This window comes from Diadema antillarum, unplaced genomic scaffold (assembly GCF_040938485.1).
Source record: "Diadema antillarum isolate AM-2024a unplaced genomic scaffold, OU_Dant_1.0 seq00001384_RagTag, whole genome shotgun sequence".
Taxonomy (NCBI): Eukaryota; Metazoa; Echinodermata; class Echinoidea; order Diadematoida; family Diadematidae; genus Diadema; species Diadema antillarum.
This window is the reverse complement of record NW_027272140.1, coordinates 785,769-812,203: the sequence shown is the minus strand read 5'-3', so window position 1 is coordinate 812,203 and position 26,435 is coordinate 785,769. Positions and strand designations below refer to the sequence as shown.

Below are 26,435 nucleotides of genomic sequence, written 5' to 3'. Positions count from 1 at the left end.
GTGGGATTGAAGGGAAATTCCATCCTAATATCATGGTGCTTTTTGTGAAAACAGAAAAATCAGAGAGGTAGATCAGTGAAAACTTGGGGGGGGGGGGGGGGGATGGGAATCAAGACATATGGAATTATCAACTGTTGAGGTTTATAGAGTAGGACAAATTTGTAACTCTGTATGATGTGGCGTGAGTTTCATTTGGTTTGAACACAAAAATCCACTTGTCATTTTTTTCCAAATAAAATTTCTCAGACCAATTCTTGGTCATCTATAATAAAAGTAATACATATTTTTGTGTCCTCAGTGGATAAGGTCTGTCTGTTCCCAAATATTTGAGAAAAATGAAAATTAGTAATATTATACAAAACAAGTGGAGACATGCCTAACAAATAGATTATACAGAGTTGCCAATTTTCCTTAATATTCTACACACTTCACCAATTCTTTACATTCTATCATGTATCCTATTGTCCCTCAAATTCTCTCCGATGAACTTCTACGATTTAAAAGCAACATAGTGTCAGAATGGATTTTCCCTTTAGTACCTGAAGTTAAAAAAAAAAAATGTAAAGCAGGAATTCTCTATAGAAAACTAAGACTAATACAGTCACTGATGCGATGTAAACTGAGTCAGCAGCAGCGTAGGTTGGGAGTTCCACAGATGCAAATGCGATGTACCTCCATGGAAGAACAAATTGGTTTGAATGCGCTAATGGCATATTTGGCTGTGAGAGGCCGAAGGAAAAAAAAAATAGCGGTTCAGTGTAAACTGAGAGAGACTAACCTCTTGATGCGTCTTCAGAATACATTTGTATCAGTGGAATAGAAGTGTGTGTGTGTGTGAGTATGGATGTTTGTCTGTAACATGTGTTTTGGGATATCATGTGTGTCCAAAAGGGTGGTAGTGTGTGTCGTGTGTGTGTGTGTGTGTGTGTGTGTGTGTGTGTGTGTGTGTGTGTGTTTAGCATGCAGGAGTGTAAGTGTATAATGTATTTATTGTATGGCTGTGTGTAGGCGGCGGGGGGGGGGGGAGGCGGTTGGAGTAAAAGCAGTATATAGTGATGTATTCCAGCCATGATACTGTAAAGGAAGAATTAATTAGCTCCCCTCATAGGTCTGTATCCAGATGTACAACAATCTCATCTGCAAGTGCAGGGTGTATGTTAGAGCTCACTACATGTTAAAAATACTGTAAAAGAAGAAATTTTCACAGTGTGGAAATGTTCATGACAGTGTGTTTCATGTATTCAGAAACTAGCACAAAAATGAAAGCATGTGAACATTTTTGCATGCTATATATTTCAGTGATTAGTGTCTTGATTCCGCTGAATAAAATGCGTAAAATTCACCTTACCTGGCCAAGTGCAAAAAATTACTAATGCGAAAATATCCTCTTTCCAGTAAAGTTAAGAGATGTGAATTTATGCACTGTGCACTTCATTTAAACCGAACCTGCCCACATTGCTGTTATACACTGTCCTCCCCTTACCCCTCCTCAAATTTGGAAAAAAACAAAACAAAACAAAACATATCATATACAAATAAAAGTGATGTTCAGTCATTGGCATGAACAAGTAAATAGGAAATTGAGAGATAATATATTCTTTTTGTATTTTTTATTGCCTAACTGGCATTGCCAAAAATGTAGCATATATGAGTGATCAGACTGCAAAGATTAGGTCATCCGGAACTGCATGTGCTGCCATTGCTACATTGGCTGTATGAAAGGATCTTATGAGAGTTATCAGTACACAGAGAGCTTTGACCCACTGAATGGAACCAGAGGGACCACATTATATAGCATTTCACATTCCGGAAAGACTAGGAATTTGTGTCATTCTTAAGTATTTTCTTCAAGGTACGGCCAAAAGAAATAACAGATATGACATCTCGAGTTTTTAGAGATTTATTTTGACATTTGCAATTGTACTCACTATGACATGCACACACACACAAACACATACACACAAGCTTTCCCTAAATTAAGAGTTCTAGCCAATAAGAAATTGAAAAATGTGATAAAATAAGTACATGAAATGCAAATGAAATGATAAGATTAAATCTTTTTTTATAACGCTTTCATAGGGATATAAAAGCATGTTTTGGATAGTATGTGCAACACATGACATTAGTTATTGAAGAGAGAGAGAGAGAGTTATAATGAGAGATAGTAAATGTGTCCCATTAGGTTTAATTAGGCTAACTGACAAGTAGAACAAGGTGTGAAAATTAAAGCTAGACAACGGACTGGAGAGTTTGTGCAGTCGCATCTGTGGGTGCATATGACCCATGGACATATTCAAGCAGGGGAGCCCAGATGAGGAGCCCCATTCACGTCGCAATCCTAACTCTGCCCGGGCGCTGTCAGACACGGGTGCGTTTTTTCTGCGTGCCCTGTAACCGGACGCCTCACACGCTCGCCCGACACTCTCTCTCTCTCACTGATTGCCGAAGCACATTTGGCGAGAATGGAAAAGCCATCAGCAATTCCGTCCCCCCACTTGATACGTGAGAAGGGAGTAGTCTGACTCTTTGTTGCCCGCTTGGCATAATCCACCACCCATTCTCCCCTCCACTTGCCGCATCTCTCACTGGGATGGGATGTTTGTCATCATCAGCTTTCATGCTTGCAAAGTATGTCTTAGAGAGGAATATTTTCGAAAGTGTGAAGTAAAAGGGGGCATTCAACAGTTGGGAAAAAAGAAAGTACTTGCTTATTAGGACATTCAGATATAATGCAGGAGACACATATATGTAGTTATTTACGTTGCTTTCAGTCTCATTCAAATGCTCACGTGAATCACAAGCGCTTGTCTTCATAGTCCAGATTTGATCATCTCCACGTAGTGGTGCGGCGAAGGAAAGGTCGATGTTGTAATTTGCAGCCAAAAATGCGCATGATTCGGGGCACTAAAACCATCGCTGGTTGATGATGCGCACGATGCAATTGAAATGTCAATCCAGGCCTCATGTCCTTGGTGAGAGTCTGCTATGTCATCCTATCTCATCCCCTGCCCCCCAAATCTAATGTTTGAATTATTTTCCTCCCCTCCCCCCCCCCCCCCCCCCCCCGTTCTTCTCTGTGGAGATTCACAGTGTACATAATCGAAAGGGTGAAACCATACTGATGAGATGAATTTAGAGCTTGAGCGATGAATTTATTATTATTTTAATTTGTGTTTGTGTGTGGAGATGTGCATGTGCTTAGTTATAAATTCTGATCACATGAGCTACTAGCTAAGCATAATACCTCGTTTGTTTTCCCCATTTTCATTTTGTTTGTTTTTGTTGTTCTTGTTTTTTAAAGAGGGCAGTGCAAAGTGAATTGTGTACTCCGTGCTGGCATACTGAATAAATATTCCCAAAATCTGCTAGTCACTCACGTTTGATGTACTTTTCTGTAGAGCAAGCAGTAAAGTTATTATGTAACTGCTTTGAATATATTTCAAAGGATACCCAAACTGGTTGTTGATTCAAAAGAAAAATAAAGAAGAGTAACAGAGAAAAACACACACAAAAAAAACAATGAGGTGGGTTTCTGCAGTTTTTCAGCACTGTATTACAACATAAATGTAGCCAAACTAGTAGTTATGGAATAGAGTTACTCAAGATCCGGATTAGATATGAAAGTAGCGTAGGTACTCTCCTTTACATCAGAGTTCTATGAAGGATGCACAAAGAATTGAACTGAAGAGCTACAACATTGCTATGCATGATGTTGAAGAACTGCCGCTGCTTTGATGAGTAAATGTGCATGTCCATTTTTACTTGTTTTATTCATACCTGATGATTGATTGATTGATTGATTGATTGATTAAGTGATTTTTGTTTATGTAATGAAGGATAAGTCTGAGTCATCAGATATTGTCACTCCCCTTGACAGTTTTCTTGTTATGAGAGCAGTGTTCATTTATGATGTACAGTGCGCGTTGTGTTCCGATTAATAACTTTGTGTGCTTTCTTCCTGATGTCATAATCATGTCACAGGCTTGTGGGACTCTAGTATATTCATTCAGCAAATAAGATTGTATTTAGTAAATGTTTGAACATGTTTTTGTACAAAGTTGTAAAGAGCAAACAAGCGCCTGTATCTCGCTCATGTGTCCTCTGGGCACTGGGCTCCAATCTGAGGACAGAGAGAGGAACAGCGTAATCTGAAACATCTGAAAGGGTTCGTTGGGAAATCGTGAATAGTTCTGCCTCTAGAGGGGCAATATTATATAACCATTGTGCTATCCCATGCAATCTGATACTTTCTGATGCATCCTGTGTATAGCGGACACCTGCCATTTTGTGCAGTCAGTAGCCTCTGATTGAATACTATTTCGTAGTCGGTATGATCCCCAGTACACTTAGGATTCACTTGTTTATCAATTCAAGGAATATTTACTGATTAGACATAAACACTAATATTGCAAAGATGCATATATAAAATAGTTCTGTCGCAGTTTGTCTTTAGAAAAAGCTATAACTGTGTAAAATACACTTCATTAGTTTAGTAAGTATTACTGATTAGACCAAAAGTAATGTTGCAAAAATGCAAAGAAAATAAACCTGGGTAATTACCACAACTAAATTTGTTTCATTATCTTGTATGTTTTCTTTGAAAGCTGTGTGTATGCATGATACTGATCTTAATATGTAATTTTATGCATACTGTAAGAAGAGCCTTGTTAGTAGTTTAGTATGAGCATATGTGCTAAAATATCAAAGCAGCCACCAACATGTTCTACAGTGACCACCTGTTTTTAAGTGGTCACTTTACAATAGCCATTCTAGTGGGATGTGTAGACATGTTTGATTGCTATTGCTATTCCCTGAATAAACAAGCCTTCTTTGTCTCTATGCTTTGTTCTTTTCTCAGGCACCGTTGATTTTGATACGGGCCCACAGATATAGGGGCTATTTGTCAGAGCAGGCAAGTTTTAGGTGTTTTTTTTTTCTTAACTATGCTTGACTTTGTCTTCTTGCATATTTTGAATGCCATACCCTGTCTGTTCCTAACGTGCATGGCAGTGTACCCGACTCACACTAAACTATACAGTGATGAAATTGCTTTGAAGTATCCGAACTCAATCAGTATTGTGTGCTCTAATAGTAATAACTATTCCTTCCCAAACCCTTCAACCCCAGGACGAGCTGATTGTGTGACAACTCACATTTCCCATAAACGCCTGCCCAAGAAAACTTGGGCTTCGTCTTCAGCGGGTTAATACCAAGACCAAAATTCCTAAGCTAATGAAGATTGAAAAAAAAAATGATTTGAATAGCAAGAAAGGTATTTAGTGGAGATTCATTCCAGATCTGTTTGGAATTAAGAATGTCAACAGTACGCAAACAAGATGATTGGCAAAAAGAAGAAGAAGAAGAAAAAAACCCAAACAGTAACGTTCTGTGTCTAGTAGCTATTTTCAAGTCTCAAGGTCTCTGATCATATTAAAAAAATATGCATAGCCAATAGATTGAAATGCATAATACATTGTATATTGATTGAAATTTTGTGGGTTTTTTTTTTTTACACATGCTTTTTGCTTATAATCAAAAGAGACTGCAAAATATGAGAAACTTCAGCAATCTCATTTCTCAAATTGATGACTCTCATAGACTCCAACGATCTGCCATTTTCTAACACCTGCCGTCTGAAGCATGGCTAATATGGCTGCTGAAAGACCCCTCTGAGTGTATCAATCATCTTTTTTTTTGTGGCTATATTGATTCAAGTGTGTAATGCCTGTGACACCTGTCCTAAGAAATAACCATTTTAGCTTCCCCTGAGGAGCGGTCTATATTGCCACTAAAGTCATATGAGTTTAGTGTTTGAGATTATTATTATTATTATTATTATTTAGAACTGGCCATGGTGCAAGAATGACATGTGTTCACAAAATCTGTCATGTGAAATCATTTATTATCAACTCGTGATCTTCTGTCACCATTCCATCATGAGTCTGTCTAGATCTAAACGCTGCTTTTTCTGGACCATTTCCCCCTTTGTGTGAAATCAGTTCTGCGGCAGAATACATTATGGGTGACATGAGTGATCGACATGAAGTGCCCATTTTAACTCTAAACCATGTAGTATCTAGTATGAATTTACTTGACATAATATGTTTATTGTGGTTGGGAATGGGCCTTCATTATAACACGTATCATTATTATCACGTAATACCTACCTTATATTTCTTTGTAAGGATTAAACAAACAGGACAAATCTTGCACTGCAATTTTTAGTCATCATGTGAACACTGTCCTGGTGTAACAACCCTAAATACTGATTGACATCTTCATACTCTTTCATAACATAAAAGCAAAATATTTTGCTGTATATTCTAGTTTCTCAAATATTTTCCTTGCATTTCTAAACAAAGTCAATGCCTTGCTTTATATGCATTATACATTCGAAGAAACAGTTTAGACTAACACAAATCAGTTTGTACTATATTTGGCTGGTCTAATTTTTTCAAGAATCAGGACTTCCAAATAATTTCATGTACGATTAAATTTGCAGTTGTGGAGTACAGTATAATAGACGGCAAAATGCATGCCTGCAGGCGCATTCATGTCGGGATCAGAGTCAATGTTTTTGCGTGTTTCATAAGTCACCAATACCACCTGACATGTAAAATTCATGAAAATAAAAACCCTGTGAAATATATGGCATATACAGTGTATTGGTCAGGCCATGTTTCGAGCATAATAGCTTTTGAAAAATTGTCTTGAAATATATTAATATTAAATTATTATGTGATTCACATACACACTAATTTTCATATGATGATTAGAACGCAGGCTGATTTTTCTAACACAAGCTTGTAGCAGCGGATCGCAATACCTCAATACATCTTGCTGTTAGTTGCCAAATATACCATGAACAATGCACGAGCCAGTCTTTGGATCGGAAGGCTTATATGGGCCCCCCCCCCCCCAAAAAAAAAAAAGTATCAGCAGAGTCCCAACTGCTTGCGTGATGTTCTTAGTGTGTCGTCTCATGAAAGTTACTTCTCTGATTTCCCACAGGGGTACAGGGTAGCAATCCTTGAGCAATTGTCTCAGACTTTTGTCGGATATTTGTATGTGTGTTGTGGGTATGTGTGTGTGAGTGTGGGTGTGTGTGTACATATGTGTATGACAAATTGTTAATGAGTTGCAGAGAAAATGATCTAAGGGGGGTGGTGGTGACGGGTATTCTAGACTGGATATGAGTTTCTTATTCAAATGTGCCATAATATCTAATTTTATCGTTGCAATGCCATACAGAGTTGTATTATCCTATTTTTCTTTTTCCATGAGAGCAAGGATAGGGAAAATGCCTGTGAAATTGACTACTTAATAAAGGCAATGTCTTAAAAAAATGCAAAATATTTAGTGTCATGCAGGCTTTTAGAAAAACTGTGTTCTACTGATCCACATACACATAAATTGGGTGTTTATTATCATCAAGGTCCAGTTAAAGCCTTACTGTATTTTGAAATGAAATAATATGTGATTGGAAAGTGAAGAATCAGAAACGACAAATTTAGCAATTTTTCTTTTCTTGTTTAATTAGATCGCACTTGTACACCTGCGTGGCAGTAATAGATGCAACAAATTGATCATATTATGTAATGTGAATGTTTTAATACATGCACCGAAGTTCAGTTGTAGCTGTACTAGAAGACAGATAAAAGAGTGAAGGCTGAGTTAATCCTTAGCCCATCCCCTCCGTCGACAGTTAATCCCCATCCCCCGTACTTTAATGCACCGCTCCATATACTGACATCATCACTTTCACTTCCATTCTGTCTGCATCCAACCCGTTTCACCCTCTCCGCTAATCCGTCGTCGGTTTTGAAGGAGTTGTCGCCAGCAAGGAGGGTGAGAGAGGCATTGCCATTTATGTCTTGAGAACGTCTGTCACTTTTTTTGTGTGTCCTCTCTCTTCCAGAGTTGCCATGACAATTGAGCTGTCATAGATGTACAAGTGTGGTTGTGTGTTGCCGTTGTCCCATGTTTGTGTATAAGGTTTTGTGTGTTGTTTGTCTTTTTTTTTTTTTTTGGTCAGTCTCTTCTGCATCATGTGGCTTTCGGGATATGGAAGGGCGACGCTCTTGTGATGTCGAATATGAGCTGTTTTTATTTCTGCTCCTGTCTTGTATTTTCTGTTTTGCTGTGATTGATTGAATCAAGAAAATGGGGAGATTTATGCGTATACTCAGGTTCTATGGTATTCATCTGTCAAAGACACAGCATGTTGTGTTAAAGTGTTACTTTCGTGCCAGTACTTTGTGAATCAGTATTTGCATGTACATGATGTGTGTGTTGATAATAAGTTTATCAAATCTGTATACAGCCCTGCTAATGCTTCATATTTCTGACGGCAGGGCTCAACATCAGCGGTGGCCAGTTGGCCCGGGGCCACTAAAAATTGAAGTCTGGCCACCAAATTTCGAAGAGGGCTATGTCTTGGTGGCCTGATTGGGGCTAGAATTCATAATTATTCAATAATTCCTTTTATTTTGGGCCGGTACATTTCTTTTTCGAGCAACCAAAATTTCAAATTCAAAGAAAAAATATTTGTTTGTTTGAGTCATAGAGAAAAAAAAAAAAGTTTGCATTGACCTCCGAGATAGATTTTGCTGATACGTCTGTCATTTGTCACACCCATAGATCCTATCTCTGTTTTGATTGCTTGATTTGTGGAAATTATCCCTGTCATGCCAAGAACCTGAGGGCAAGCTGTCATATAAAGACAAAATTCTTGATTTGAATCCCATCAAACCAGTCTGCATGCTATTGAACCAGTGTACTGAGGTCACCTGTGTTCACAGGTTTTCCTTTACACTTTATTTTGTTGTTTTCCTCTGATGATCATTTCATACAGTGAAGACCGAACAATTTTTATTTTCTTTGCAGTCTTTGTCTCTTGGTTTTGTCACATCTCAGGAGAATTTTACGGAATGTTGATGTGATTGTATTGTCTGGTTAGAATTTGTATTTTGTAGCCTGCTTGTCGTTACTCAGTGTGACTATAATTGTGCAGTTTTACATCAGGTTTTAAAGACATGGACATTTTCGTCATTAGCATGGATGCTCTGTTGTCTTTTGCTGTAAGATGTGGTGAATTCAACGTTCTTGATATTATTCTTATTTGTGCTGTTCTTGTATTGTGATGCTATACAGTATTACCCAATGCAATGCTGAAATATTCCCCTGTGTATTTCCCATGTGTACTCTGTAGGTACTAGGTAACTAGGTTACTGGTACATATTGTCGCTTTGGCGACAAGACCTCATATCTACAAAATGTCAGTTGTTCAGGAGAGCCAAAAAACATGGCGGCCAAAGCACTGTGGCGAATGGGATAGCCTTTCTTTTGACATGCCATGGTGGCTTCATTTTTGGAGTATGACAGTTGGGATTGGGACAGGACATCACTTAACCCATTATTTGACCATTAATTTAAAAAAGTCATTTTTACCAAAATTGCAGATACAAGGTCTTGTCACCCCAGCGACGATATGTCATAATAAATCTTTTGTGTGGTCTGTATGTGAGTGTCATTGTCAATACTTCTATCAATTATTCAATCATATTCATACTATGAATGTTATACTGCTTATGTGTCTGTGCACCGAAGCTACCAGAATACCGGTAGTGCCTTGAGCACACACACACACACGCTCTCACACATACACCTTCATGCATGCACACATGATATACATTTATCTACCCTCTATATTCAACACACATACATCATCAGGTAATTTTCAACTAGACGTCTGATCACCTTGTTTATTGCACTCTCTTCCCACTTTTATCAAATTTAAAACATTATCATCCATTTTTTAAGTGTACAGTGTATGACACCTGTTTCTCTACATATTTACGAAACTCTTCTTGTATATGTGCTACTTGTTATAAAATGTTGTATTTATGAAAAACAAAAATTTTGGCATGCTACGTGTAACACATATATATTTCATACCTTGCAGGCCCCTGGATAGTTACCACCCTGTCTCTCCATAAAGTGAGGCCGAGGCTAATTTCACCCTGCCAAATGGACAAATTGAAAGAAATGGGTCGAAGAGACGAGTAAGAGAAAGAGAAGGAGAAGGAGATTGAGAGAAAAAGGAGGGAAGAAGATATACAAGAGTGGCAAAGAGTAGTTTTATTGCGTTCTGCTGGCGAGACACATCTATTTCACTCCATTTATGGCAAATGCGAGTGAATGTTATTACCTTCTCCCCCTCTCCCATACCCTTGACATTGGTGAATTCATTCTGTATGCCTTTATGGGAACATGCAAGTACATAATTTTTCTCCTTTTGAATTACATTATATTCAGAATTCCCTCACACAAACATACAATTTTACAGACATTCCTTTTTTTTCTCTCTTTTTTTTATGGGGGGGGGGGGAGGGGAGCATCTCAGTGTGCCTTTGTGAAGAATAATAATATATGCTCTGTTTCAATTATCATGCAGTTCTTATTGTTGACTTGAAGGCAATCATAATTTAGAACCTCCAGAACAATCAAATTAATGGCTCTTAATGTTTGCTGCCACGTGCAGCACTAGCATGGTCAAAATAGCTGTACTGTTTGTTTCGAGTGTTTTGTTGTGAAGAAATGTTGGAAATGTAATCCGCAGGCTTTTGCTACTTTCTGTGATATTTCTAGAAATGTCATATATTTGGAGTATTCTACTTAGCTCCCCAACCCATGGGGGTGGGGGGGGGGGGAGATTGGTATGGGAATGGTATCCTAGCATAATTAGCCTGAAAAATAATTCAAAGCCCTCTCATTAAGAAGCAAATGGAAAATTGATTATTTATGTTTCATACTGCACTTCCTCTCATGCAACTAACTATCCAGAATGCAAATCCTGAAAACTCAAAATGAGTCAACAGATTATTACCCCCCCCCCACCCCATTTAATTGCTAATTAGGAAGACTCTCCCTCCCCCTCCTTGCTCTGTAATTTTCTATGCAGTGTGTACATGTAGTTGGTTAGGCATAGCAGCTCATCAATGTAATTTGATGTGAACGTCGGGGTGTATCACTTTCTGCATAGTGATATATACTGGGGCTTATCTTAAGCTTTGAGTGCTATGAGGTTAATCTGATTTTCCAGCGGTTAGTATTGTATGAATTGTGGATGATTTTTCGATGTGCTTTAAATGCTACGAATGTTCGAAGAAGAAAAAAGAAAAACAGTAAAGGAAAAGTAATAGAGGTTATAGATTCTGATGTGATCTTTCATGATTTTTTTTTCTCTCTCTAGAGCTGCTGAACTAATATTCACAAATTGTATATTTGTGGCTACTGTTTTACATGATCTGACACCCTATACAGCTGTGCCTGTCTAGACATTGTCATACATCTTGCTTGTGAATTGGCACTTTGCAGTCAGGTCTGCATTAATGTGATTGTAAATAATGTGATTGTAAACCCCATCTCTGGATATGATCCCAGTGCCACACAACAGGCTACAGCATTCTCCCGATCTCTCTCCCCCCCCCCCCCCCCCCCCCCCCCAACACTGTCTCTGGGTTCAACAAACTTTTCCTTATTCCTCTCAGAGTTGACATGCAAATGGCTGGCTGTACTGTAGAACCAGATATTTTTTTTTTTCACATACATGAAACTCTTGCAAATTTCACAAGGAGCCAAGACTTGGGAAAGTTAAATGCACAAGAAAGCTTTTGTGTATTCAATGCATCAAATGCCAGTTGCCCACAGCCAATTTGCAAAAGTTTCACGCAGAGAAAAAGGATGTCGGCTCTAATTCGCAAAAGTTTCATGTTGTGAATGTTTCTGGTTTTGGAGTTATTAAGATGGGTACAATCTATGTCAATCCTTCATGTATCTCAGAAGGACTCTCATAATCATGTCATATCATATTTCTAGTTTGGGCTGCCTCATTCCATAGGTTGATCCCTCCCCTCCCCCCTCAAAAAAGAAATGAAATAAAGACACAATACACACATTTTTAAGTAGCAAATACTTTTCATCTTAATAATTTGGGACAGGCTTCTTACCTGGCAATAGAATGCTAAGGAAAGGCTTTGGAAATTTGAGAATCATCAAAATAGGGCCATGATTTTCAGCATAATATGCCTCACAACCAGTTGCCCATTGAGGCAGTTATTTCCTACACTGTATGTATAAGATATTAGTGGTGTGTCCTGATTGCATGATCAGAATTGTGCCTTGGTTGTTTGCCAGGCTTCTATGTTTGGCTGTCCTATGTTGGGCCTAGTACTACATTCTTGGCTTGATTTAGCATAATATATTTACCTTCCTTTTTTTTTGCATTTTTTTTAGAATTAATATCTAAAATCTCTGCCATTAATTATTGTCTGCTTAACCTTTTCTAAGTTGCTAACATGTTAATCCCACTAAAACGCTCATTTGCATATTCCCTTCAATATGATGGCCTGAAAACCCAGTAAAAGTGATGTTAACGTGTCTGACATAGATCATACAACTCTCATGAGGCGCATTTTATGATAATTTCCACTGGCAGTGGAGCATTGGTTGAGGATGGGGGGGGGGGGGGGGAGGGTGCCAGTGGATGTGGTAAGGATGAGAACAGTAGGGAGCCAGGGGCTAAGGATTTGTGAAGAGGGTATGATGGAAGGGGGGAGGGGGGAGTTGGGAGTCTTGAGGATAGGAAGTGGATATGAGGATGGATGGTTGGGGGGGAGGGGGGGGGGGTGGGAGGGCAGAAGATGCACCCATGACCAGGGGCTGCGACGACGCAGGTGGTACAGGATGTAATATTCATGGCATGCATGACGTGGTGAGTGATGATGACATGTAGGGTGTGATGGGGGGCTATATTCTGTAAAACTTAAGTCAGCTTGCATCTTGTGTGCAGAGTATTGTGAAGGCCCTAGATATTATAGAAGGTGGTCTTTACTTAGAAGGTAGGTATGGTGTTAGGAAACCACCCTTATAAAACATGTCTTACAAATTAACCCTTTCATATTATAATGGTCTCAAAGCAATACATTTAATATGCCACTTCATGTAAAAACCAGGTTTTAACCTTCCAATATGACCTATAAAAAACCCCCACTATATTCTTTATTAAGGCACATAACTGCAGTATTATTTTATATCTTCTTTGTACTTCCTGCACATGAAATAAGAAGGTTTTAACCAAGTATTGTGAAAAATCAATATTTGACTTATATGTAAAATGCAGTGTTATTATCTTTTAAGTTTTATGCATATGAAGCATCATCTAAATGTTGAACAAAGACCACTATTTGACTGATGAAGGAACTTGAATGTTTGTGACTTTTTATTACACATAGATTAAATCCTCTCACAGTATCTCCATTATCCAACAGCAGGAGCGTGTGTAGATATGGGCTTAAGTTTTTCTTTTTTTCTTCTTGCCTGCAATACAAATATTAGTCCCAACAAATTTCTGTACTGCTGCTTAAGTGTTCATATTCAAATTATAGACAGTGATGATATGTCTTTGTATGCACTTCTTGATATCTTGATACAAGAGTTCGATCAAGTAAAATCTGACTTAAAAAAAAAAAAATTGATATATATTATTTGTGTGTAGTTTTTTCTTGACTACATATATTGCTATCATTTTAGATTGTGAACAAGGAGGCTCTTTAAGTGACTCGTTGAAATGCTGGGTAAAATGGCATGGCTGTTAGTTACAGCATTTGTCGTTGCGTGCGATGCGCCGGATTAGGCTGCTGATAGAGCTGTCTAGGCGTACGTGATTGTCCCCCACCCTTTCCCTGGGTAGGCTCCACTGCGCTAATCCCACTATCAGTCAATCTGGAGGTTTCTCAAATGTCCCTTTTGTTCTCAGATTTCCCCTGCACCGAATTAAAAACTTTTTGCAGAGTTTTTGTTGCGTCTGTTGCATGTTGTGGAAGGGAAATGATGTGTGTTGTATCACATTGCACCTAAGGGATGATAGGTATGTTGTCCCTTTCATGCAGCAAAAAGTAACAAGTGACAATCTAGAAAAAGTTTACCAATTGTTTGCTCGTTGGACCATTTTACTCAAGATCCCCAAAATGCCAAAGATACTAAAATGATTCATTGATATAATAATAGTAATAATAATAATGATAATAATAATGATAATAATAATAATAATAATAATGATAATAATAATAATAATAATAATAATAATGATAATAATAATAATAATAATAATAATGAAATAACAATAATGATAACAATGATAAGCATCATAATTATGATTATAATCATAATCATAATTGCAATGATGATAATATTGGTGATGCTGATGATGATAATGATGATAATGATAATGATAATAATAGTAAATAATTATGACAGCAAGTTGAGTGGTTATGTTAGCTACCATTACTTTTATCGCTATATTGCTCTCAGAACAATAAACAATCAATGATGAGAAAGGAATAGGACAAAAAAATTATTAATGCTATTATTGTTGCGAATATTATTGTCATCAATGTCCGCAGGCTCACTGCGTCCATCTTAGCAGTAATGATTATCAACAGAGATGATGTATAAGCTGAGCTGAGCAACAGCTGTAGAATATTGCACAAAGCTACCAATGTGGAGCAGACTGTCGTAAGTCTGAAAAGCCTGTCTGTGAGGAGCGCGTGAATCGCCGTGAGAGCAGCAGCCCTCGGATCGCTCGTCCCAAATTAACCGAGAAATCAGCTTCCTCCTCCTGTACCCTTCGCCGCCTAAATATAGCCCCTCGATGTGGCCGTTGATGCTTGAAGAGGGGGGTTTTAATGACTGGCTTCTTTTTGTCTTGACTCATCGTAGAAGAAAACAGACAAACAGTGGAGATGTTCCCTTTTTCTTTTGGCGACTTTTGCTGATTCTACCTTTTAACTGAACCTCATTGCAATGTCAGGCTGTTGCGTCTTTTATCAAGGAAAATAAATCAAACTATATTTAGCGTCGCTCTCATGCTTGCATGCTGCACTTTTTTCCTTATAAACATGCTTAAGGATGGATCGGGGGACCAGAACACTTGTTACCTCTAACAAAAATGTTCCTGTGCAGCTATAATTTTCTTTCAAAGCACTGAAAGCCTGAACTTCTCTGTTGTGAGGTAACCTTATGACAGTGATGTATTTATGAATAAACAACAACAACAACAACAACTTTTGTGCATATATACATGAAATTATTTTGTAAAATATACTTTACTTTTCTTGAAACAATTGGGCTTATTGTAATCAGTGAACACAAAACCACCTACAGGTATTACTCTCGTTGGTTAAATGCAACATGCATCAATCATGACAGACATTTACTTGACGCGGTACATTTAAGAATGGGAGCTAGAAATAAAAAGATTGATACAATATAGATACCCAGGTAGGTATAACAAATAGATAGAGGGACAGATTCACAGACAGACAGACAGACATACATACATACAGACAGACAGACACACAGACAGATTAGAGTGTTTGTTTGAAATACATTGATTCCTTGGCATATTGATGCCTTTCTGTGAGCTTCCCTCAAAGTAGAATTCCATCAGCATTTTTTGCAAAATTAACCTCATCCTGTAGGGAGAAAAGTGCATCTTTGGGAAGTCACAATTTTGCGGTCGGTGAGCATTTGCTCTAGCTTCATTGGAATGTATTCGAAAAAAGATCATTTGTAGATTTCCTGAGATGAATTCACTTTAGAGTAATTACCATGCACAAATTGCAGAGATGATAGTTTCCTTTTAAAGTCATGTGGAAAAACTCAGTGAAAATATGAATAGCGATAATATACTTGTAGTTCTATTTTTGTGTGTGTATTTGATAGCCAAAGTTCTATCATATATAAGATTCATTGTAGTTGACCATGTACGCTTCTGAAGTGTATCATAATGATATTTCTAGCTGTAAACTACCCGGTTTCAAAGACTTTGGAAAGACTGATTTCTACTATCACTACCACCTAGCACCTTTTTTAAAAAACAGAATCTCCCCCAAGAAGAAAATACTTACTAAGATAAAGTTGATCTGATGAAAACAATATCAGATTGAAAAAACAAATACATGAAAGAGGATTGTAGAAATTTGTTTTCATTTGAGTTTCTTTACACCTGGCTTTCAAAGAGATGTGTTCAATAGCTATCACATAACTGAGATTTCGCGTGTCCAGTTTTACGGATCTATTTCCCTCCGATTTGTTGCGGGAGGAAGTGAGCTGTTGGCATGGTGTGACGTTAAAAACCTCTTAGAGTTGTGTCAGCAGGATGCTGGGCAGTGATGTAGGAAATCCGTAGGAATTATTTCTTACGGTTCAGAATCACAGGTGCACAGGTCCGGGTTTCAGTCCAGCTGTATCCATTGGACATTGCAGAGCTCTTTTATACAAGAGTTTCACACATACATACACACCTGTACACAGACACGTATATTTTGTGACTGTGAGTGTAGTATTTTGCGATCTGGACTTATGGACAATATGTGAGTGGTTGGATTAAGCTATGTTAAGGGCATCGTTCAATCAGGTATAGATACAAAGAGACAAAAACACATTTTATCTGTTAAAAGAAAGCGTGGTATTGCTTGAATAGTTTCTCCTTTTTCTTTTTTTTTTTTGCGGGGCCTGTATTTCATGCATACAGAAACTTGCGTGATTAATTTTATTCATTGGATGAGAAGTTCCTTGTTCGACAAAGTAAGTGTGCAGTGCTTTATAATCAGTGACAACTCACAATTTTGCAAAGCTGGAGAGAGAAATGAGAGTGGCAGGCACTTTGTATAGATCAGCATACAGCAAGATGTGCAATGAGCATCATAGAGTGTGATCTGATCACCACTCTTACTTTCCTTTTATTTTGTTTGTTCATTTGTTTGTTTGTTTGTTGTTGTTTTTTTGGTCGTTTTCTCTGAGTTTGTCACTGGTTTATTAGGAAGGGCACAGAGAGAACACAATGCTGGTGTCCGGCAACGGTCACCAACCCCCAAACGAAGCCCCCATCAGTAAAGTGATACCTACGGATCACAATTGCAATCCATTTTGGACAGGAATCGATAATGAAGGGCCAAGAGAGACAGGAGGAAGAATTCTACACTTTTGGGTAGTCTGTGAGATTCAGACCCAATTGTTTTGTGTCATGAGTTAGGATCTTGGATTCACCCATCATAGCACTAACCTGGGGAAAAAGTGTTTCAGTGTGTGGACTGTGCCAAAGTTCATCTGAAACTGACTTGACGATTCCCTTGAAGAATTAATCATATACTGCAAAACCTGAAATAATCGCAGCATGAAGTTGTAGCAAATTGGACCCTACAACCTTTTTCGCATCATGAAATTTTCTCTAATTGCCGCTGGCGGTCAATGCAAAAAGTGTAGACAAGAAATTTTGCTTGCATTTCAATGTCACGAATCTTGGCTCCTCATGAAATTAGCAAAAAAAGTCTAGGTTTGTCGTAGTATCATGAAAACATTATTGCATACACGTATGTTTACCTGGGACTTTGGTTCATGACAGAATTTTAATATTCTATATAAATTTTTTAGAGTACATGTGAGTATCAATGAATATTTTATTTTCAGATATTTTTATGAAGCAAATTATGCACAATTTATCCTCTGGGCAGAGTCTGAGAGACACATGGTGTTGAGTAAAACCACTTGTGTATTGCAGTGAATGTGAATGTATCAGTGTTTCTGTACTGCATGCTAAGTGATCGTATGTTGTCAATATAATCTTTCCCTTTAATCATCTTTGTGCATTCGCTGCATGGAGTCTTTCCTACTTTGAATACCCATGTTTTTCATTGTCTGTCTCATTATATAATATGTGTTTCTAATGTAATATCCAAATACAATACTACAGTTGAGTTGATGCATGCAAAAAAAATTGCTTTTTATATTTTGTTTAGCTTTACAAGTGATATGTTATGCAATGTAATCAAACTGAGGTGTTAAATGTAGAAGAATTAGAAGGCTCATTTACACTGCCCTGTCCCACATACTTATATCCATGTTAGTTGATAGTGTTCTTGTGATTTTCAAGTACTGGTACTCATGTACTTCTTGAGTACTTCTTGCTGTTTCATATTCCCCATTGTGTGATACTTCCTGTTGTGGCAGATCATTCTATTTCAAAGAAACTTTAGACAGCTTTTGTGATGACAGGAAAATAGTCGTGTGTTGAATTAAAACAGTTAAAATATGAAAGAAATGGCTAATTTCCAGCTCTACTTTTTGCCCCCCCCCCCCCCAAACCATTTGATATCACAACTTTAGGGACAGACCTCACTGCTGGATCAGCTGAAGACGTACTCTGGGATTGCCATAGCTGCCGGCTCAGCTGGATTGAGGGAGGAACCGCAGACCAAGAACCGCTCCGGCAGCGACCAGGCCGACGATGACGCTGGGGTCATGCAGAGGAGCGCGCGAGGGCTGGCGAGGTCGCAGGATGAGGCCGACAACGAGGACATGGGCGTACTGCTCACACCAGAATGTGAGTGAGGAAATCGACACGCCGACATGGAATGGTGTCGTGTGTATTTGCTTAAAGTTTCTATGATTATCCAATGTTATTTTCCCCAGCTCTCCCGTTTCGCAGGATAGGAGTACATCCTGAATATAGCTTGAAATCCATTCCAGAGCAAGTTTCTTGTCGTCACAATTCCTTTTCTTCTCACTCTCGACACTGACCTTTGACCTCACCAGCTATCACGCCATGTTCATTTCAGACGATGTCATCCTGATGAATTTCAAATTGTCATTCTGTCACCTTCACTCTCTTGAGTATCCTTCCACATTGCCAAGACTGTACACCCATCAACACACAAGAGGTGGTGATGCAGAAATGAATTTTATTTGCCACCGTTTATGCATTGCCCAAACAGAAAATATCACTTGGCTGCATGCGATGCCTTTTGAATCTCTAAATGGAGCAGGCTTGAACTATATGGCCAGAGCATAACCCTGGCATGCTTACCTCTGGCTTAGTGCAGCCAGTTGCATCATGGGCTGGGGAAAAAAAAATGAAATTATGATTTTTTTTAAGTGTGTGCCATAAATACACTACGTGCATGGCAAACTGTCATGAGAGTTCCCCCAAATTACAAGATGGACTGATTGTTGTATCATGATTTGCATTGCGTTAATGACTAATTTTTGCAATGTGCTGCAAAAATGAATTTTTAAAAAGTGTCATATTTGGGTGGGTGTGTAAGGGCTTAGTGAATCTTTCCCCAAGTGTATTTTTGACATACTACAAGTATGATGTTTCAATATAAGGTTTGACAGAATCCCAGCGTAAGCCCACATAGAATGCAAGTGACAGAACCAGACATACTGATATCATCGATCACTCGCACATCATTTGATACAAACTTACTTTGGTGTGGATTAAGCTTATTCCCTCAACCTTTGCTCTATCCTTCCCATGAAATTCAGAGTACAACATTTGTAATTGCTTGTTGTAGTTTTGCACTAAGCTCAGAATGAAGGAATTGCCTCTCGGAAATGTTGTAATGAACCTGACAATTCCTCCCCCATTCTCATTCCTTATCAATATTCAGGAGGGAAATATATATATTTGAGATGCTGTAAGCATGCTTTTTTTTTTCTTCAGTTGACTGACAGAGATTGAAATGGGTGATAATCCAGGTATGAAGACGATACTGCCCTCCAGTCACAGATCACCAGCAGATCAAATCCTCTCTTTATCTCCCCGGTGGCACCAAATCCTCCAATTAACCTATTGAATTTGAAGTTAAGTTTGTAGGCAATGACAAAAAGTTAGATGGATTCTTTAAGGAGAGACCAGCTGTGTCTTTTAGGGCATTGACGTAGGACAGGACTGGCAGCTGTGCGGGTAGGGAATTGTTCAGCCGTAACCATGCACGTCAGAAAAGGGCATTTGGATCGGGATTCTCGTCTCTCTCCCTGTCCATCTCATTCCCTCTGGGTTTTCCTTACCTTTGTCCCACTTTCTAATGTTTTTTTTCCCTACACTCTTTGGCTATTCCACTTTTTCTTGTTAGGTGCGAATGTGTGCTTCACCTATTGGCTCTGTGTCTTTTATTCATTTATTTCTCTCTTTTTTTTTCATCTCTGCATCAATTATACTCTTTTGCCTCTAGACTGTGTGTCCTCTGTTCGTTCCTCGTGTTCTTGGTGCATATCTACATCTCTTCTCCTTGGTTCAGCCTTGATGTATCTGTCTTATTACCTCTGTCTTTTTGTCCTCCTCAAGAGATTCCTGATTGTTTCATCTCGTGTATTTTCTGTTTCTCGCTTCATTCTCTGCCTCCCTTCGTATGCTCACGCTGTCTTGGCAGTGTTCATACGACATGAGTGTCACAACCTCCCTATTTCATGGTTTTACTCTGTTAGTAGAAACAGGCCCAAAGTAATAGCTATCCCCACCAGCTAGTGTTTCCTTTTACTTTTCTTGATTGATTCTATTGATTTGTATGGTTTCTTTTATCAATAATGGTAAGTTCTCTTTAATTGTAGCATGGATTCTAGTTATGAGTTTACTGGCACATCGTAGTCTTGCTTCCAGACCAGTAGATACTTAAATGCAAAAGTTTAAGTTTAGGCCTAGGGTCCTCATTTTCATACTTATGTAGATTTTTGTTTGTTTGTTTGTTTGTTTATTCCTTTAAAGCCATGATATTATATTGACAATGATTTTTTTTAAACGTATAACAAATGTTAAAGTAGAACTTGGAATCATAACCAAATCCAGACTAACCCTGAAGTACCCTGTCAGAACACTCGTCACCTCTACTTTTTTTTTTCTCTCTCTCTCTTTCTTTTTTTTGGGGGGGTGGGGGGATTTGAAATACAAAATTTTGAGGAGAAATGGGGAAATGCAACATATGTTGTCATTGCCTGTCTTTGACAAGATGAGTTTGCTACCCCCCCCCCCCCCCCCCTTGGAGGAGGAAGGAAAAGAAAGGGGAGTGGGGACAGCTGGCAAAGTGAGGGAAAAAAGAGAGAGGGAGAGGGAAATCTTTCATTATCCCTGGGTATTTCATATGGCCCCAATCACTGCCATGACCATGCACATGGCAAAGAAAATTCAAGGCAGCTCGATCTCTTGTAGGGAACGGAGGTCTCATTAGGCAGGCCCCCTGCCATGACGCACTGATTTCTTCATTTTCTTCTCTCTCTTTATCTTCTTGTACTTCTTCCTCATCTTGTTTACTGTTGTCCTCCTCCTCCTTATCATCTTCTGCTGTCTTTTTGTGTTTTCTGCTCTTCCTCTTCATCACTTTTGTCATCTTCTTTATTCTGATCTTCCTCTTTTCCTTTTCCTCTCCCCCTCTTCTTCCTTTTTTCTTCCTATTCTTCTTCTTCTTCTTCTTCTTCTTCTTCTTCTTCTTCTTCTTCTTCTTCTTCTTCCCTCTTCTTCATCTTCACCATCATCATCATCTCTTCCATATACTCCTCACATACTTTTTGTCATCATCATCATCATCATCTATTCTTTTCTTTGTCATTTTCTTCTTTCATTTCTCTTTTCCTCTACCTTCTCCTCTTCCTTACTCTGTTCTATTTCCTTTAATTTGCTGTTCCATGCTACCATCCGTCATGGTGGTCATGTGCTTTCTTGTCTCATCATCAGTCATCCTCTTATCTCCTACTGTATATGCAGTGTCTCCATAGCAACCTATCATCATAACCTTTCTCCTTTATGATTACCCCCCCCCCCCCACCCCAAAGTGAGATTCGCATGATGTAAACATGCTATGTGGTGAACTGTATCACATACACTGTGGTTTGATAAAATGACACCAAAACTTCCAAGGCCCCTTAACTTGATACAGATGTTCAGGACTGGTACCAGACCCTTGATATTTATAGCATTGATAAGGCCTCACTGATGTAGGACTTTTGCCTTGTGGAGGATATATTTGCTCCAGGGACATTGTTGAATAACAAAATATCTAGATATGTCATCCACTCATGTGTGCTGTGTCAGGAAGTATAATTACAGTTCATCAACAGGTGCAAAACGTACTGGTGAGGGTGTGTCGAGATGCATCTGAAATATTCATAAAATTTTGTGTCTGGCGCGTAGCTTTCAAATTCCCTCGGATATTATTCGGTCAGGCAGCATGCCAGTTTCCTTTCCTGTGCTATGATATTAATAGGTATGTGTGAAACCAACATTCAGACACAAAGATAAATCGTAATAAGATATATAAGTCATATATTTGCTGTCTCCACATGCCATTCTCTGTTTCTTTTTAAAGATGTACAATCTTAACTCCTTCCCTACAGTCTTATGTTTACCTGGCATCTTTATTCATTTTTTTCTTTTGTCCATGTCTATCAGGGTTCTCATCGGCTGCACCTACTATATGTCCACATCCGCCAATGCGATCTTGAAGGCAAAATAGAAACAAACGATAGAAATAGATGTGTATAGCTTTACAGCCAGTTCAAGGAATCTAGATTCTGTGATTTTTCACGAAACATGTTTGATTATGATATGATAAAGTTTATTACCTACTCCTTGAGCTTTGCGTAATATGACATCCATACTTTACTTGAGATGGATTATTTTTTTTAATTTCTGTCTGTGAGACTTTTCAAGAAGTAATCTGATTGTTTGGCCTTCTTTGCAGTGCATGACCTGGACTATGGCGGGTCTGCCCACGGGGCCCTCCTGCAGAGCCTAGACAATCTGGACAACCGGTTACGGGAGGAAAAGGAGCCCGACGGTCAGCAGTACATCGATGCTGACTGGGGCCACGAGGACATCCATCAGCAGCCTGACAACGACTGGGGCCCCATGGACGAACGCCCCGACAAGGAGTACCTCATCCATGAGCACTACATGGGTCCGCCGCCCCAAGCCAAGCCCCGGGCCAAACCTCGCTCCCCACCCCGCCGCAAGCCCACCCCGCCCCAGCAGCCCCTTGAGTTTGATAGCGAGAGCAGCGACATCGAGCGGCCGGCCACGCTGAGGAGGTCCACCTCGCTGCGGTCGTCGACGCGCTCCAGCCGGTACTCCTCCAACGAGAACCTCACCGGGTCCAGGGCGCGCTACGCATCGTCGGAGAACCTCACTCGGAGACAGTCGAATCGTCGGCAGGAGGTAATGAACATGGATAGCGATGACTGTAGCACCTAAGTTTTGAATGTGGTAGGGTTAGGATGTGAAGAGTTCTAATAAGTGCAGCAGACACAGAACACTGCAATGTACATACTGCCAAGTTTCAGTTTCACAAGCACTGCACACAACAGAGTGAAAGCAACAACTTACCAGTTGGTCTACTCAGTTGCATATGGTTAATCTGTGGAAGAGATACCACCATTTTCAAATTCTGAGGTTTCTGCAGTGGATCTTTTGTCTAAAATGTGTGGAAATGTCATCTGTACAGGTGGAAATATCACTGCTCGTGTTAGTGTGTATTGAGTAGAAGATACTCCCATGTCACAAATGTAGGTCCAAATGAGTGGAATATTGTTGCATGTACATAAAATACGCCATAAAATTACAATAATCTGGGTAATGCCCTTCTGAAAAGTCAGTGATTTGACAGAAATTCCAATTCTGCAATCTCAAACATGCATAAAAGTCCTTGCAAAGTCTTACATGTGATGAGCTATAAAAGGAGGGGTGTTACGTGCAGAAATAATGTTGGGAGCCTTGTGGTGTAGTGAATAAAGCCAAGCACTCTTTTATCAAGAGATTCTGGATTCAATTCCTACCCAGTGCATTCATCATTGGGACAAGATGTTTTGCCCATGATGGCTCCCCTCTGTTCCGAGTGTGCAAATGGACAACTGATGATGTTTAGGTAATAATAATGGCATCATCCAGCGGAAGAGCGGTGATATCACTGAAGTGGCTACTTTGCTTAAAAAGACCATATCATTATGATTATTATTTAATATAAGGTGGGGAAAATATGAAGGAGAAGAATGATGCAGTATCAGGCTCTAATTACAGTTGTGGAATTTCCTTTTTCTCATCAGGATATCCTTCCAAGGAAGATATTGAGTGATAAACTTCCTTCTAAAAATATTGTTTTCTTGCTTGCTTTAAAAAGAAAAACAAACAAAAATGCATATGTACACAGCTGAGGAAGGTGTTTTATATGAGTTATTTAAAGGGAAAGTCTTGTTTTTTAGTTATAGTTACGTCTGGCATGAGGCAGATGTGCTTTAATATATATTAAAAGCAACAGAGCACAATCAAGTTTCTGTTTTCACAGCAGTAGTTTCATTTGGTATTGTGGCCAACAGGATGCCACTTTATCACTGCAAATAAAAACGTGGACATTGCAGATGGTGCTCATGAACTTTGCGGAACCTAATGGCTGATAATTGCCAAAATTTAGAGGAGAATTTTTCTGGAAATGAATACAAAAGATGAGGCCTCCAATCCTGAACTCATGCAAATCTTTTTGACTTTATTTTTGTGTTCTCAAATTACGACTGTGCTAATCGGACAACTTAGCACAAGTGTAGCATCAGTTGATTGCAGTGAGCTGTAGTGAACTGCATTAATGATGAGTCAAAAATATGAATAGGAAACCTTGAGAAAGTACATGGCTGTGTGAAACCATTCCTTCAGTACCCCATTAGAGTCTGGATACAGTGATTTAGTTGTATGAGCTCTCTATATATCAATGCTTTATGATTTCACACTGTCACAGACGAGACTTTCATAATGGCTCACAGAGTATTCCTGTAAAACTTTAAAGGCCAACTTTGTATTAAAAAAAAAAATGCATTTATATCTACTTCATGCCAATCACTGACTGTAAACACACAAGTAAGAGTATAACTGTTTTATGTTCAGTTGACACGCCATGCAAGCTCACAGCGCCTTGCTTGTGCTTTGCTTGTCACTCTACACTATACTTCCATTTCATTCAGTAACACACGATTCCTTCGATTTCTTTCATATGCGTTCAAATTTGCATTATTTTGCATGTGTCTCACTTTCTTTTTGTTTTTCATTTGCTTTTTTTTTCCCCCTTCTATCTTTCTCTCCCCCTATTTTTCTTTGTTTTGGTCTTTTATTTTCTGCATGCTCAGATGATGACGCGGTCACTTCGCCATTCCACACGCCAGATGACAAACCGTGATCCCAGCGACAGACATTCGCCATCCAAAAAACACCCCAAATAATCCCCCCCGAGTGGAGACAAAAATTCAACTCAGGCCAGTGTTTGCCCAAATGACGATAGACATTTTTATGCCTCCTTGCTCCCTGTCTACCTTCTACTCAAGGCACCCCCGTCCCCAAGCAATCCCAAGAATACTCCCGATGGAAGCCCCAATTGCCATCGTACACTCAAGCTGATCTCTGGGGTTGGGGGAGGGGGGAGAACGTACTAAAAAAAGAAAGAAGAAACAAAGCCTTGCTCCCCGGTGCGTAGGGCATGCCAGGCAATGTTGCAGCGGTTGCCATGGAGACAGCGTGGAAAGGGGAAAGCTGTGTAGTTGGGGAGCCTTGCGTCTCGCATCGTGTCATCATTGGGTCACAGTGAAAAAAAAGTACTAGAAATAATTCTGTGATGTGGATTATGCACATTTCCCCTTGTGGTCTAATGTATGTAAGGGGTCATTGACCTAATGTAACTTTTGACCTATGAGGTCACGTAGTTTTAGATCGACATTTGTATTTCACCTTGAATGTGTGCACTAAGTTCGAGAAAGCAAGATTGAGTGATAATGGAAATATCTGACCCATTGTTAGAAATTATGAAAGGAATCATATTAGGTTAAGTGTTTACGTGCAGTTTATATAGCCATGGGTCATGGGTGACTACAGAGAGTGCGGAGACAAATTTGCAGTGTGTCTAAATGGAGGCTATTAATATGATTGATATCATGTAATTGATAACCTCTGTTTTATCACATGATCAACTGTATTCAGTAACACTTTTTGAGTCAGTCGCCCACAAATCCATTGTAGGTTTTCAGTGTCACAAACATGATTTGACTCGATTACGCAAGTTTCCAGTCAGTCTGCTTGCCCTGAATTCTGCGCTCCGAATGTATGCTTCCAATTTGCAACAAAGAAGGATGAGGGCAAAACATAATTTGTTACATAGTTGGAGAGCCGAGACTTGTGCCATGTCATATTCTGCAAGAGTCAAAAGTTTATGCTTGCTACAGTAACAGAATGGCCGAGGGTGTGTGAGGTTGTAGATATTTTTCGGGTGTTGCTAATTCTGTGCACCATTAAACAAGACACACATATCATACATTATAGTGTGAAGGAGGCATTGATTATATCTAAGCTTGGTGCAAATTAAGGAGGAAATACATTAAAAAAAAAAGGTCATTCAGAAAAAGTCTTACAATTCAAGAAGTTAATGGTAATCAGTGATCATAGCTATGGAACGGTGCTCATTTTTAGTGCATTACTGTAACATGATGTGTATTATATCTCCTGGGATGAGAGACTGTAAATGCATTTTCTCTCTGATATGATACCAAGAATGAGTCAAGTAGTGCATATA

The 26,435-nt window shown here is 39.0% G+C and overlaps 1 protein-coding gene across 1 annotated transcript; it reads left to right on the top strand.

Moving 5' to 3' along the window:
• The first annotated feature begins 16,906 nt into the window (after positions 1 to 16,906).
• On the top strand, positions 16,907 to 25,713 carry LOC139708895 (uncharacterized). The gene is made up of 4 exons (XM_071620859.1): positions 16,907 to 16,960; positions 18,229 to 18,445; positions 22,578 to 23,050; positions 25,003 to 25,713. The coding sequence occupies exons 1-4, from the start codon at positions 16,907 to 16,909 to the stop codon at positions 25,093 to 25,095; spliced, it is 837 nt and encodes a 278-aa protein (XP_071476960.1). The 3' UTR covers positions 25,096 to 25,713.
• The last annotated feature ends 722 nt before the right edge of the window (positions 25,714 to 26,435 follow it).

Excerpts from the sequence above, each read along its gene's own strand:
- LOC139708895 (XM_071620859.1), top strand. The coding sequence starts at position 16,907 with ATGCTGGTGTCCGGCAACGGTCACCAACCCCCAAACGAAGCCCCCATC. Across the intron at positions 16,961-18,228 it reads ACGAAGCCCCCATCAGTAAA|GGACAGACCTCACTGCTGGA; the intron begins GTGATACCTACG and ends TCACAACTTTAG. Across the intron at positions 23,051-25,002 it reads AGTCGAATCGTCGGCAGGAG|ATGATGACGCGGTCACTTCG; the intron begins GTAATGAACATG and ends CTGCATGCTCAG.